This window comes from Hippoglossus stenolepis, chromosome 21 (genome assembly GCF_022539355.2).
Source record: "Hippoglossus stenolepis isolate QCI-W04-F060 chromosome 21, HSTE1.2, whole genome shotgun sequence".
NCBI classification, from domain to species: domain Eukaryota; kingdom Metazoa; phylum Chordata; class Actinopteri; order Pleuronectiformes; family Pleuronectidae; genus Hippoglossus; species Hippoglossus stenolepis.
The window spans coordinates 12267388-12283165 of NC_061503.1; the positions used below are offsets into that span (position 1 = coordinate 12267388).

At 41.8% G+C, this 15778-nt stretch overlaps 3 protein-coding genes across 3 annotated transcripts; 2 read left to right on the forward strand and 1 right to left on the reverse strand.

The window, feature by feature from the left end:
* Window positions 1-595: 595 nt before the first annotated feature.
* Window positions 596-4485, reverse strand: rgrb (retinal G protein coupled receptor b). Its single transcript, XM_035144933.2, has 7 exons — window positions 4071-4485; window positions 3065-3221; window positions 2275-2396; window positions 1777-1930; window positions 1522-1639; window positions 1269-1382; window positions 596-1000 (listed from the first exon to the last, which is right to left on the reverse strand). The coding sequence occupies exons 1-7, from the start codon at window positions 4144-4146 to the stop codon at window positions 860-862; spliced, it is 882 nt and encodes a 293-aa protein (XP_035000824.2). The 5' UTR covers window positions 4147-4485; the 3' UTR covers window positions 596-859.
* A 3616-nt stretch (window positions 4486-8101) lies between these two features.
* lrit1b (leucine-rich repeat, immunoglobulin-like and transmembrane domains 1b) lies at window positions 8102-11512 on the forward strand. The gene is made up of 4 exons (XM_035146072.2): window positions 8102-8369; window positions 8696-9156; window positions 9402-9707; window positions 9840-11512. Exons 1-4 carry the CDS (start codon window positions 8248-8250, stop codon window positions 10898-10900), a joined length of 1950 nt encoding a protein of 649 aa, XP_035001963.1. The 5' UTR covers window positions 8102-8247; the 3' UTR covers window positions 10901-11512.
* A 1158-nt stretch (window positions 11513-12670) lies between these two features.
* On the forward strand, window positions 12671-15444 carry LOC118100734 (leucine-rich repeat, immunoglobulin-like domain and transmembrane domain-containing protein 2). The gene is made up of 3 exons (XM_035146091.2): window positions 12671-12830; window positions 13013-13794; window positions 13985-15444. Exons 1-3 carry the CDS (start codon window positions 12721-12723, stop codon window positions 14767-14769), a joined length of 1677 nt encoding a protein of 558 aa, XP_035001982.1. The 5' UTR covers window positions 12671-12720; the 3' UTR covers window positions 14770-15444.
* The last annotated feature ends 334 nt before the right edge of the window (window positions 15445-15778 follow it).

The following is a 15778-nucleotide window of genomic DNA, read 5'->3' on the forward strand; positions in this document are numbered from 1 at the left end:
ACACCGGACGTAGCAGACAAGAGACAACAGAGCAAAATGTCATATTGAGGAAAGACGAAAAGGAAATGTGTACAAATGTATATATTTTAATGCTGGTGTTATTCATGTGGCTGCATTTGTCACTGTAAACAATTATATTATTTAATTCCTTAAATTTCTCCCTGCATAACTTCCTCTCCATCATTCGATCCACCACCTCTTTGCCAACAAACAGATCTTTATTTAGATCTTGCAGGTTTCTTCATCGTTCGGTGGCCTCTATATAATATATAAAGGAAAAAGTTCAACTAAAGATAAAATGTTTAAAACCAAATATCAGCCGAAGTTAACTATCAGTGTACAGATTTCAATAATCAGCTGCCTAAGGGTGATTACGTTCACGTTACCTTAGACGTTGTTGACTCCATAATCGCTTAACAGAGTCTTAACACAGGAAATGATTTCCTTGCTATATATAGAGGTTACATGACCTCAAACAGTCTTCCCAACAAAATCACAATACGTTACTCGTCTTAGTAAAATGCCGGAGTTCGCCTTGTCATCAAAGGGCATCAGCTGCTGAAATGAGGGGTCTGTGAATAGATGGAGCACGAAGTAGAAGAGCAGCAACACAGTGGTTTTATTATGGACGGAGGAGCAGTGCAGCGAGAATGCAGTAGTTTGAAAATGGATCAATTTCCTGCAGCGCATTTTTTTAAGATTAACACAAATCTAGCGTGAGGATCATCCTGGGTTTCATCTACGTGACAATATTACAACTGTACAGGCAACAGTGACATTTACCAACCAAACAGTATGAGGAACCTATCATGAGAGCAAACAATGATGTGGTCTTGACTTTCTGCCAGAAGTTTCCTTTTTATTTGGACTTCTTGACAACTGGATCAACGATCTTCTGTCCGGTGAGGAAGTGCCACACGCCGCCTCGGTAGAACTCGTTTCCGAACGAGTAGAGGAGGGCGTTGAAGATCGGATTTGTCTTCGCAAGAACTGGAAGAATCTGAGAGAGGAAACAAGCACGTCCATGAGAACATGAATTAAATGAGAGTTTATTACAATCTGCGGCTCATTTTGTATTTTAATTCTGGCCATTGTTCTCAATTGTGCAATTTCAGATAAAAGGGACACGGCGACGATGCTAAAACAAAGTCCACACGGAGCAAGACACACATGAGGCCAGACGATCAGACAGGCTGTAAACAAACAAACCTCAAACCTTCTTTACCAACGTTGATCGTATCTTTCATCAAAACAAAACAATCGCTCACCATTCGCAGCTTCGGGGACACGACCTTCACGTTCTCGAAGCAGGCGTAGATGCACATGAGGACGTAGGGGCCCCAGCACATCAGCATGACCCTCAACGGCCAACTGGTGTTGAACTGGAAAACAAAAAAAGGTTTGGTGTGTTATTGAAGATGTTACACATAAAGTTCAGTCGTGACCAGGGTGTTCCCAGCATCTCGCCCAGTTTCAGCTTCGATGGGTCCCCCAAGCTGTATAGATGATGGATGGCTTTACCCTGTGATGATGGACCTTCTTGAAGTGTTTGTGGGTGGCATCATAACACGACCACATGGTGAAAGCTGGGAACATCAGGTAGAGCAGCACCAGGGTTAACATGTAGGTCACATAGTCTCTGTGGAAAAGATCAAATGGGAAATTTAATGGAAGAATGTGAATTCTTGTCAAAACGCTCCACGTAGCTGCTGTTTTCTGGGAACATTTCTAGACCAGGAAGACACTATAGACTTTGTTTATCTTCTCTGACTCCACCTGTCTCCTCTGGTGTAGTCCAACGTGCAGCAAGTCTTCATCGGCTCAAAGTCATAGGCGCCCCATCCCATCAGAGGAACGGCGGCCCAGAAGATGGAGAGAATCCAGATTATTCCGCTCATCGTCAGAGTCGTGCTCCAGAACAGCTTCTGTCCTGCAGAATGAAAACACACGTGATGTCATTTGGGTGTTTCACTGCCTTTAAAATTATGAGCTAGTTTTTCAACATTTTCCTTGATTTCTCAGAAAATAATTCATGGATCTTGATGAAAACTCTCATGCATGTTTAGGGAACTGATATTTATGAGTGTATGTGATTTGGTGCAGCTTGATTGAATTTAAAGGACTGTCGGGCCTTGGTGGATATATTTGAGTCTGAATCTAGTTTAAGAGATATAATTATTCATTTGTTTGTTTAAATATAGGTAATAACACATGTTTTGATATTTTGTTTGTATGTATATCACCGATGCAGTACTGGTGATGTTTTGTACTCACTGGTGCAGTACTGGTGATATCTGTCCCAAGCGATGGCAGCCATGAAACTGATGGAGGCCAGGACCGATATCATCCCCTGGAAACCGTGATAGCTACATCCATCTTGACCAAACGGCCAATATCTAGAGAGGAAAACAAAACTTTTGTCATACTCCAGTTTAATTATATGAATATGACAGGCTGAAAAAGCAGATTGTTTTAAATGTATTTAATTATATTTTTTAAACCACTGTTACTAAACATTTAAATTGAAGTGTGATGTTCGACACATTCATCACATTATTCCGTCCCTGAAGAGGAAAAACTCTCCAACATGTCACAAACAAATTCAAAGAAATAACAATATTTAATCCTCTTGCAACGCGTCAGATTTATCTTGAAAACATTTCGGTGAACTTTTAAGGCAAAACCCTCCTGATTATAAAATCTTAAGAAGTCATTCTCTGATGTTAAAATCAAATCATTTTGAGTTAATTCTGATTTCATGGTACATTTGACAAAATAAAATTGTATGTAATTCATAGATAATTCACTCCTTGGACAAATAAAAAAACACCCTGTTATGTAACTATCATTCCTGCAAAATGTGAACTTTCCATGCTGAATAAAAGTGGATTGTGGTTTGGATTATGAAACTGAGGAGCTTATTCAGCTTGTGATACTCAGTGGCTGACATCAAACACTGAGCCTTTTTTTTTTTTGGTGGGGGTTACTTCAGGAAAATGAAGTAACAATCCCCCGTGAAAGTGAAAAAGCGCCTGATGAGGGGAAACTGAAGGGAATCTGATACCTGAGGTAGCTGGCGTAAGCAGCCGTGAGGCCGTTGATATTCAGACAGAGGTCAGCCACGGCAAGATTAAAGACAAAGAAGTTACTGGGATTCCGCATCTCCTTCACCGTGAGGAAAGACACGATGCTGATGGTGTTCAGGACGAAGCCGAGCATCCCTGAAAGAAGAAAAAGAGACGTTTTCATTTCATCTTGTATCGAGTTAAGCCCCATTTATGAGACTTTACACCCCATCAAGTATCGTATAGAAACAACTTTCCTATAAACAGCTAAGAGTGGGACTGGGCAATAAAACAATATCAATAATTATTGCAGTATAATGTTCTTCAACAGCCATATAACTAAGGTTTAATATACTTTGATATATTACTTATACATTGTGTCAGCACAGTGAGGAGGTGTTACACTAATCTACGTCAGATTTGTAAAGCGTTTGTCGTAACCCTTTACTCAGGAACATATACATCAGTTTTTAAACTTGTGCTTTCTCCTAATTCTGATCTTACTAGCAACTCAGGGTGCAGCAGTGATTAAAAATAAATTAAAATAAATACTGATGTAGTTTTACTCTTTACATTGAGAGTTAATGATGCATAGTTTATATGATCACACTTTAAGATGTTTTTATCATAGTTTACTGTCTCTAACTGTTTCCCATTGTTTTCCTTCACTTTTTTTTCATTTCCATCCTGTAAAGCACATTGTAACTGTGTTTTGAAAGGTGCTATGCAAATTCAGTTTATTATTATTATGATTTATCGTGATGATTATTGATATCGACTTCTTTATTGAGCTATAATTTTTCACCACATCACCTCAGGGTGCAGCAGAGATTCAAAATACATGAGAATAACACTTGTAAAGTTATGCTCTTGACAATAAGAGTTAATGATGCGTGGTTTAGATGGTATTTTAAGAAGTGTTTACTATAAGAACACATGTATTCCGGGTGTCCTGTCTCTTTAACATGTGCACAGACATGTCTTCCTGTGTCCTGCTCCACTCACCTCCGACCAGAAGCGCTGTGCCGAATGTAAACATGTCAAAGTCCGTGAAACCCTCCGGTAACGTAAACGCAGCCATGGTGAGACGCACGAGTTCATTCAAACTCTGCACTAAACAAAGTTTTGGCGCAGACGTGTCCTCCCGCAGCGCGTCGCCTTTATAAAGGCTCTTTCACGTGAAACAGCACAAAGACACTAATCTCGGTAAAAGCCCCTTCAACAATCCCCAGAAGAATTTCCTAACGAGCACAGGCCTCCTGCAAACTTCAGCAACTACAAGCTACCGAGCGAAGCCAGTTCGCTGCGCAGAGGTTCGATCTGAAAGTTATGTCGAGTTCTCTTCCTCTGAAGTTTGAAAACAACAGGCGAAGTTTCCTTCCACTCGTTCTCCCCATTCAGCTGCTGGGTTTGATAAGAGAGGAGAGTGGGAACATGGGAAATGTTGTTTTTTAGGCTCGGATGTGAGAGGCCAGAAAGATCCACAAAGACTTGAACCCGTCATCAAGCAGCCAAGACCTCTGTTCATTTATTCATTCTGAGAGTTGTCTTTTACCACAGAAAATGCATTTCCTTGTATTTCTAAAATAAGAAGGTTGAATAATAACACATCTGCTTCAGTGTTATGAAAGGAAATGTTTTACTGAAGCATCTATTTCCTGCTCTGATTATAGAATTCTGCAAATTTGAACACTATCTGTTCTGGCTCAAGAAACTCAAGACTTTTAAAGTTAAGAAGAAACATCACAGTGCACTTAAAAGCAAACCAAATCTTTCTTGGATCAGTTTTGGATCTTTAATCTGAGTCAGTTCCACTGAAAACCTGAATATCACTCAGTAGAGCACGTTCCTCCACCAAGGCCCCAACTGAAACCACATTTAAATTGACTAGATCCAGATTTTTATTTGATTTTAAACTGTACACATTCATAAATATCTGTTCCCTAAACATGCCAGATTTTTTAAAAGTCTAGATCCATTAATAATTCTCTAAATCATCAAAGTGTTGCTAATCCCCCTATCTCGTAAATTGAAAGTAAAAAGTTTCGTGGAAATCCATTTGATTGTGTTTGTGTAATTTTGCTTACAAACAAACAAATAGGCGTAAAAAACATCACCTTGTTGGCGGAGTTACCAAATCTCATTCAGCACAAGCCTCCATCTCCAATATCACGTATTTACTCCAACAATTACTCCAGTTGGTTCTACATCTTTTATTTAAACCCTCTATATGTTTTATATTAAATCTTCTCTGTTTACTCTGTGTAACTCTGACAACTTTTAAATTTCAATTTCACAGCATCATTTTTGAATTGAGGCTGCACCTACAGGGGTTAAATTGATTATAATTAAATGTAAGTGTAAAAGCATTTTATTAATTGACTCATTTCTTTGTCTTAACCTCTTGACCACAACCGCCCTTAGAAACGAGGACACTGGAAATGTGACCTTTGGCTGAAGCTTTTAAAATGCAGCATTTGGGCCGAGTCTGATTGCTCCACTAATCTGTGCACAGATTACCACAAACTCATTAACTATGAAGTAATGATGTGTCCCAATGGACTTATAATACCCTTTTCTCAAACTGCCCATATTGTCCTGACTAAAAGCTCAGCGCCCCCATCCACTTACATGCTTCCTCACGTCAGGCGGAAAAAAAAAAGAGCGGCAACGTCAACGCTCACTATGCATCTGCTGCTCGGACACATGGGCCTCGTCCGGCAGCAGAGACGTTGTTCTCTCGCAGATAGACGGACAGTTTGGAGCTCGTGATTTCGTACATCGGCGCCGTGTCGGTCAGCCGTTCTGAATCCCAACAAGAGGCCTGTTGGTCAGAGGCTGAGGGAGCACGAGGGAGGTCAGGCAGCGGCACACAACAGCACTGTGCCATAATTTCACAATGCAAACGATTCGATAAAAACTGTGCGTGTTAATCTACTGCAGCTGAGTGTGACGAAATAAGGGCATGTGAGAGAACATGAGCCCAGTGGATTGATCAACCGGGATATAACCTTCACCGTGCTCACGTCACAAGTTGTCAACGTTTACTGGTTTATAATCGCAGTGAAGCATACTTTTAACCTCTTTCTGCTCTGTAATGTCTCTTATAGGAAGACATGAAATCTGTCCTTTGCAGAAGCTGGGACAACAGCCTTGACCGAGAAATCCGGTTTGACTGGTGTCGTCTCCTCGTCTCGTTTAATTGGGAATGAGAGATTTAGTTTAACAGGCCCAAATCTGTGTCAGTAATATACAGTATATGTTTTTAATCAAGGTACTCAAACCTTTGTAGTGGCTGCACGTTGGTAGTTTGGCAAATAGTTAATTACATCATTGTAATCTGCTGCCGACAGAACAAAGGTTTCACTGTACAAACTGTACTCGCACACACAGACTGAGGAACAGCAGGAAGATAAAGTGACACTAATGTCTTCGTCTGCTCTTGTTAAAGGATCAAGTGATGAGCACGAGTGGATGAGAAGTAATCGAGTACTTTTACTCCACTACTGTCTTTGAGTACAGTTTTGGGCCACGGGCAACATTACTGGAGACACAGGCTGCTGTTTTACTTCTTCTGCATTACAGCAAAGATATTTAGATATTTTAACTTATGACTGGAGTTGATTTAATACTGGAAATAAATTATAAATAATTAGCTAAAACACCTTGATAAAGATAAATAAATAAATTAAAGATTCATTTCATTTTATTGTTTTTAATATTTTTGCTCTGTCAAAATGTTCATTAATGAATGCCTTTCTTCACTAGGAGAACATCAAATCTTGCAAATACTTTTACTAATGCTTTAGTTGTACTAAAAATACCTTTGTTTTTTACATGTTGTACCTCGAGACAAAAGATCAGTTCCTTCCCGCTCCCTGATCCAAAGACGTGTGTCTCTCTTGAGGTCAAATGGGGGGGAGCGAGGCAGGAAGAAGTGCATGGTGGGAGGTATTTTTCCTCTGGCCCTGCACTGAGCGCCATGTATTAGTAAGAGACGGAGAGATGACTGGATTAAAGGATTTGAAACCCTGCTGGACGGCCACGTCTTTAAACCTCTGCACCTTTGGAAAACCCCTCAGAGACGCTGACAACATGTCCGTCAGCTGCAAAGTGTGTCGCACTAGAATCACACATTCACAGGAAAGATCTCAGATGAGTTCATCCTCTATTAGTCAAAATATCCACATGTATACAGCAGGTTACTACTGTAGATTATTATCACATCATATCACATCTTTAAATTTGCAAGTTATTTTTACATAATGTTTCTGTTTACAATCAGAAACAAGTGACAGTTTATTGGATCTGATGTCCTCTGAGAAATGTGAATTTATGTTTGAATCACAAATGATACAAATAAAAGAGGAAATAGTGAAAATGAATCTGAATTGAAATCCAGTGATCTCCTGGATGGGCTGACTTGGTGCAGTACTTCATTTGGTTTGAGGTTTGGGCCCAATGACATGAATGTGAGTAACTCGCTGCCATCTGGTGGTCATTTGTTGGAAGAATCTGTAGCTCTCATGCAAACTACAACATGTCTGTCAACATATTCAACATTTTCGTGGACCACGTAAGAAAATATCCACAGTTTGATCTGTAACGAGAAGAAAACTTTGTTGAAACCACGTGCAGTGGTATGACAGCCATGTGCTTTCATATTGTGAGGGTTGGAGGTCTATTACTTTTAAAATGTTAACTCTAATATCCAATATTGTACGTATATGACTTAAGTGATACAAAAAAATTACATGACAAATTGTCAGAAGAGGAAAGAAAAGATGATTTAAATTGTTGAAGACATTTTTCCTAAAGTCAAATTTAGGAACAATTTACATACACAATTTTCTTTTATTACCTTTATATCTGCATGTGAGTTGTTCATAATAAACCATCCAGTCAACTATTGCAAAGTAACGACTCCTGAATAAAAGTGAAAATTACGCAGCCTATCGGCTTCCAGGAAGCAATAGTCTAATCGTGTGAATGAAAATAACCCAAGTCCTTCACTAATCCCTGCCTATCCTTTTTATCTGCGGATTCAGACCAGTGGCAGCAGTATGGAGCTGTGAGCCTGCAGAACAACAGCGATGCTTCTGATGTCCTGTTAGATCGAGTTAGCAGCTCCCGTTTCAACTGTAGTTTAGTTGCATAGCTTTTAGTAACTCGCTGCAGAAACATGAGTCGACATTTTGCTGCTGCTTTTTGTTTGGCGTTCGTCTTTCTTCCAGTGTTGGGTAGTTCGTGTCCTGCACAGTGCAGCTGCTTCTTCCACAAATTAAGTGACGGATCAAAAGCAAGGTAATTGCACTTATTAATTTGTATTGTTTGGATTTTATTCAAGCTTTTATTGTTTTCTTGTGCGCAGAATAGGTTTCTTTACTGCAGCTTTCTTCTATTCACTCACTCTGTGTAGTGGAGGATTAACTTGGAGTTGCTCTTTAATCTCCTTTGCTTGTTACTGCACAATAGGCTACTACGTTGAGCTATGTTATTTTTTATGTTAAACGTAGGTACAACATATTTTATGCTTGTTCCTAAATTCACTCATTCAAACAAATGCAGTGTGAGATTAGAAAGCACTTTGTTTTGTATAAATTATAATAATTGTGTTTTTTGTTTTGCAGGAGCGTGCTTTGCAATGATCCAGAAATCACCGTGGTCCCTCCAAACTTCCCCACCGACACATCCAAGCTGCGTATCGAGAAAACGGCGATCACGAGGATATCCAGCAACAACTTCCACTACCTCAACAACCTGGAGTTTCTCTGGATGTCGTTCAATTCACTGAATTCGCTGAACGTCGACAGTTTCCGAGGTCTTTACAACCTGGACGAGCTCAGGCTGGACGGAAACGCCCTCACCTCCTTCCCCTGGGAGTCCCTGACCGACACGCCGAGCCTGAGGCTGCTCGACTTGCACAACAACAAGATTTCCAGCATCCCCGCCGACGCCACCATGTACATCAAGAATATCACCTATCTGGACTTATCCAGCAACAGCCTGACGACCGTCCCCACTGACGTCCTCACAATGTGGCTCAGCGTGAAGCCGCCCCAGGACACGGATTCCTCCAAACTAATTCTCGGTGAGGAACAAGCTTTGACAAATTAAGATACTTTAAAGTCTTCTTTTTAAGCTGCCTTGCATGACGACCACTTCTTTGACACCATGAAGCCTTTTAGGGATTAGTCTAATAATAGTTATTGTTGGACTCATTCTATTTATCGCAACTTACACCCACAAGGTCTTAGTGTTAAAATGACTGGGTGGTGTTGTGCGAAGGAAATCTTCAGGATAGATGGAATAGTTCACACTATGTTTTCTCTACAGGGCTCCATGACAACCCTTGGGCGTGTGACTGCCGCCTGTACGATCTGGTCCAGTTTCAGAAGTCCCCCTCATCGTCCGTGGCTCTTATCGACACCAGGCTGAGGTGCGCCGATCCAGAGAGCCTGTCGGGGGTCCTTTTCACCGAGGCGGAGCTGCAGCGGTGCCAGGGCCCCCGGGTGCACACAGCCGTGGCTCGTGTTCGGAGCTCACTGGGCAACAACGTCCTGCTCCGCTGTGGCACGATCGGAGTCCCCATCCCTGAGCTGTCCTGGAGCCGCGCCGATGGCAAGAAAATGAACGGCACCGGTGAGTTCTGCTGAGCTAATTTCAGATGTGCTTAGATAAGAGAAGTATTTCTGTCCAGGTCAAAGTCTCAATTAGATTAAAGTCATTATTTGTGTGCTTCACTCAGTACATTTCTGCTTTTTTACTTTTCAGTTCAGGAAGAGATTTCCAAGGAGGGCATCATTTGGTCGATTCTGAGCGTCCCTGCTGTCTCCTACCACGACTCTGGGAAATATCTCTGCAAAGCAACCAATTTCGTGGGCACCGCAGATGCAGTCATCTCCTTGGTGATCACAGATTCTTTTCGCTCGGAGGAGACAGCTGGTGGTGTTTCCAAGAGGAACAGAGTGAAGAAACCTGGTGGCATCGGAAGAGCGGCGTACCAGGAGAAACTTATCGCCAGATACGTTCCTCCACCAACTAGTACAGCCGGAAAGCCCATCATCGAACCTCTCAATGGCAAAGGTGTGACCGGGAAGTATGAAATCGAGAGCTACAGTGTCTCTGATGGAGCTTCTAAGAGACAAGGCAAGGATTCGGACCAGAAGTCCGTGGAGATGGATGCTTTGAGTAACTTAGCAGCCAACGCCTCGTCCTTACAGCAAGCTCCTGAGAAAAGGATAGTGCGTTCGGTGAAGGTGATTGGTGACACCGACCATACTGTTTCCTTGAACTGGCGAGCCCCCACAGCCATAAATACCACAGAGTTCAGTGTCCTTTATGCTATATTCGGTGAGAGAGACATGCGTCGGATCAATGTGGGTGCTGGAAAGAACCGGATCACCATTGATGGCCTTGTGCCAAAAACAAAGTACATTGCTTGTGTTTGCGTCAAAGGCCTGATCCCGAAAAAGGAGCAGTGTGTAATCTTCTCGACAGATGAAGCAGCCAGTGCGAGTGGCACTCAGAAGCTTATTAACGTGGTGGTGATAACGGTGGCCTGTGTGATTGCTGTCCCCCTGACACTGATCGTGTGCTGCGGGGCGCTGAAGAAGCGCTGCAAAAAGCTGCTGGGCCGGCAGTCCAAGGAGATACAGGACTCGTACGTCACGTTCGAGACCCTCGGCCCTGGGACCAAAACTAAAGGGATGGAGGGCGAATATCTGACGAGGCTAAACCCCGATGAATCCAACAGGCTGCTCTCGGCGAGGTCCAGCGTTGACTCCGAGGCCACAGCCAGGAATGAGGGGCCACCCAACGAGTACTTCTGCTAAAACCAAACATATGCCTCAACCTCCACAGGATGCACTTTGTTTTATAACAGCCTGTGATGTGAATAGTTCATCTGCGGTGCTCAGTGACTGAAAAGACTCAAATGATCCTCCTTTTAAGGGTCCTCAGAGGACACTGGTAGCTCTGTCAGGACTTGTCTTACAGCCTTGTGGGAATAAAATCCACCATTTATTTGGTGGGCAGCAAAAAAAGGGAAAATGGTTCCAATATTTACATGTGGTGTAAATGTATATATATATATATATATATAATTTGTTTTTTAAACTCATCATGCACTTTTAAGGGTGATGTTTCACAGAGGGAATTGTCTTGAAATGTTGAAATGCCCCATACTGTCTGAAATCCAAATATTTTTCCAAGATATAACCTCGGCATTGTGTTTGAGTCTTTATTTAAAACCATTATTTAGAGACATAATGAATCAGATGTCAAGTAGAATTTTTTTTGTATCTATTTTGTTTATGTGCAAGGTTTACTGTTGGGTCAAAACCCTAACACACAATACATTTTATAAAGTGTCATTATTTTTGATCTGAAATATATGTGTATTTATGAATGAACTGTATAAAAATAAAGATTTTTTTTTTTATTGATGAACGTTTACAGGCTTTTTTCTCGCATTTCAGAAAATTGTTTCTATATTTCTAGGTTAAATCTAAATTCAGCTTATTATGTCATGTGCATAAAAAGATGGGATTAATGAATGTAAACATATGAATCAAACAGATTACTCAGTCACTGACACGTTACAGACGCTGTAGTGATCTACTATCGGAGGAATTGGCCTAAAAATTTGGTTCAAACAATCAAGTTGCCTCTTAAGGGTGAATTTTGGCGAGTCCCTAACACGTCTAAAAATGTACGTTACTTTAGTGCCAATTTGCAAAGTTTATCATGTTAACGCACTAAACTATGATAATGAACTTGGTTCTACCAGAGCACATTTGCATAATGTGAGCATGTTAGCATGCTAATGTTAGCACTAAGCTCTGTATATGTATCTGTCAATAACAAACCTAAATCCTCTTCAGGGAAGAGATTGTTTTATTCTGTAACATCACAGGTATTGTGCTAGATTAGTAAAAAACCTTAAAAAACATTTAAAAAAAACTTTTGCCAATATGTCTGAAATAGATACATGATTACAAAAATATAATAAAAAAAATAAGTGGGAGGTTTTATATATTTCAGAGCAACTAATGAAAATTAATATTTTTGGCCCTTAAACCATATAAAAGCTTGGACAATAAAGAAAAAAAAGATTTAAACCACAGTGCTGTGGGTGCTGTCTGTCTTCACACTTGGTTTATATGCTGATTCGGCCTTTAACAACCTGAGAGACGACCAGTGTTCAGATTATTGAGGTCAGGTTACGGTCTTCTCCAGACATCTGTCCCTCTGCCGCCCTCCCTCTCTGTGCCGCTAAGCCTGACAGGCTCCGGCTCACTGAACACAGAGAAGCCTCCTGCCATGTCCACGGCTGTGCTTCGGTCGGGGGACAAATAAATTAAATTAGGCCGAAAGCAAAGCATTTTGGGGTCATTCCTGAAAGTGGAACATAACATGACCGAGTTTGGAATGAGAAACACAAACATTTGTGGAGTGCTTCTAAACAGATCAGACAATTGTTTTTATAGACAAAGTGGACTCATCGCTATAAATACCCCTTCCCCTGTGTCTCAAATGTCATTTGGTGTCTTAAGTGTTACGTCAAGCAGGATTAAGGTAATAGGCTTTCTCCCACACAGGCTATGAGCATGTCCTGCCCACACAGGCCTATTCCACATGCTCCTCTGGGAATATGGAGGCATTTTGTGTCACATTACGCATCGCTTTGGTATTTTATGTCATCGCCCCCGGATCATCGAGTTGTCTGACCGGCTGCTCCTGCACAGATGATAACTTGGGAAGGTAAGTTACCGCTGAAACTATACAAACTCTAATAGGTTGTGTTTGTTTAGACATGGGTGTTAAATGTAACATGCTAGCCAAATTGTTCTAACATCTACAAACGCTATCCTTAAATTTGGGCGAATAAAATACTCTCTCTGTTAGCATGTCTTGTCTTAACATATCCCGTCTTACCATCCTAGGTCTTTACTATGTATGGAAACCTCCATGGGACACATCCCAGAGGACATCCCACACGATTTAAGTAAAGTCCGAATTGAAAACTGCCACCTGACCGAGTTACCGCAAGGATCTTTCTCTAAAGTTAGTGCCTTGGAGTTCCTCTGGCTCAATTTCAATGAGATCACCCTGATGAACATTAAAAGCCTGGAGGGGCTCGCCAACCTGACGGAGCTGAGGCTACAAGGGAACAAGCTGACTTCGGTGCCCTGGACGGCATTTCAGGATACGCCGAAACTCAAGATTTTGGACCTGAAGCACAATCGACTGGATGTCCTACCTGAACACGCTCTGAGGAACTTACCCATCCTGACTTATTTAGATTTATCCTTCAATCAGCTTAGCGTCATATCAAAAGATGTCTTCATTAACTGGCCTCTCTACCAAGCAGCAGAGAGAGCGTGGGAGAAAGAAGGGCTGGTCTCCAACGTGGTTTTGGCGCTGCACGACAACCCCTGGCTGTGCGACTGCCGCCTCAAAGGCTTTGTTGAATTCATCAGGACCATCAGCACTCCCATCATTCTGATGAACTCTTATTTGAAGTGCTCAGGCCCTGCCACCAAAGCGGACAAGTTTTTCCACGAGATCCAGTTAAAAACATGCATGAAGCCCGTGGCCTCTGCCCCAGAGACTAACATCACTTTACCCCTCGGAGCAAATGCCACGCTTACATGCTTAGTCAAGGCCAGACCAGGCCCGACCATTCAGTGGATGTACAGTCTGAAGATTAAAAGAGGATTTTCTGGTAAGATTTTGTATCCATTAAACTGCTGTAAACCTGCTGTGGAAGCACTTAGTGAGGGATATCTTGAACCTTCAGGCTGCATCTGCTTTAAAAAACAATGTGGCAGCAATACCCTTTTTAGAATAACCATGTTTAAACAAGCCTCTGTGTTAAATGCTATAGACTCTGATGTTCTGTTTTCTCTTTGCAGTAACTGAGAATCACATCGACGCAGAGACCGTCACCTCCCAGCTGGTCATCCCCTCTCTTCACCTGGCCGACCGCGGCCTTTACACCTGCATGGCCAACAACTTCATCGGCAACTCCTCTGTGAGCATCATGGTCGACATCCCCTCCTCCAACTCCTCCGCTCCTCTCCCTCCGCCTGTCCGCATGTTGTCGTCCGGTGACAACGCCTTCATTGAAATGCGCATCGCCAAGCAGACAGTGTACGGCATCACCCTTGAGTGGTACGCGGCGACAGACAACCCTACTGAGACCTGGTTCACCATCCACTTTGGCAAATATGATTCACCTAAAAAGGAGATGATCTACATCGGTCCCGGCATCAACAGCTACTCAGTCAGCGACCTGCTCCCCGTCACCAAGTACGAGGTGTGCGTGACCCTGAAGAACCAACCGCCGCAGGAAGGCCAGTGCATCGTGTTCGTGACGGGAAGTGACATCAGCGAGCTGGAGCAGAGAGAAAGGCTCATCCACATCATAGTCATCGTGTGCGCCATGGTGCTGGCGGTGCCGGCCGGCATGTACGCCTGCACCACAGACGCCCGGTTCAGCTGCTTGGAGCGCTGCGTGGATCTGTGGAGGAGGCGCAGGAGATACGGAGAGAACCTGCAGGGAATTGAGAGGCAGGGCACCTTCGACAGCCTGCAGGCGACCAGCGAGGAAGGCCTGTGCAAGGAATCGGAGGAAAAGCCGAAAAAGAGGGGCAAGGCTGAGGAAAGGCCCAAAGGAGGAAGTGCAGCTCATTTGTAATAGAATCAAAGTCCAACATTATGTGTACCTTTGAGTATTAGCCCAGTTTGTGGCTCTCATGTTTTACTAGTACATTTAAGCTCATTGCTACATAAGATTTTCTGAAAAACACTAAACCTAGCCCTAACCCCAAACCCTAACCCTGAGGTATTCATTTTCCAGAATAACTAAGTCTGCTGTAGCACCGTGACTTAAATGCAACAGTAAACATGACAGGTGGCAACATTGAGTAGAAAGACATCCTGTAAATAGTCATTTAAATTTCTGATAATTTAAAATTTTAGATATCAAAATGGAGAGGCCTTTCTTCCTTATGCTAAGGATTGTTACTATCTGTGTTAATGTACTGTACAAAACGTGTATTGTAAAATGTATTGATATGATATTTTCTTCGTGTCGCTTTTGTTTCTGAATGTTTTGATACTGAATACAGAGACATGCACTTCTAAATAAAAAAAAAATGTAAAAAACACTGAGTCCTTTCACTGTTATCTTCACCAAATTAAATTCTAATAGAGTTTATTGTGTGTGAGTTTATGCTTCAGAGGATTTATGATTGGAAAAAAAATAAGCATTTTTTTAAAATTGTTTTTCTTTTCCCAGACTCCCGATTTGCTTGTCTTGTTATGGAATGAAATGATGTTTGACGGGGATTAAAGGGAAACCAAAGATGAATGCTGAGACATACTCTTTTTTTTTTAGCACAATCACTCAGAGGATTTGTTATGTAACCGGTGTTTTCCCGTGCATTTATACGTACACTCGTAAGCAGATTACAGTGATTTTCTATCTGAATCCCAGTCAGAGGGACATGATATTTCCATTTAATGACAGCATTTGTACATCAGTTATGCAGACAATCAGAGAGGATGTGTAACATCTCATTAGTTGTATTCATCATATCCACACCGCATTAATTATTAGCTCACATAGCTTATTATAGAATGTATGATTTTTAACAGCTAAATAAACAATTGTTAATTATTGAAAATTACGATCATGTAAAATA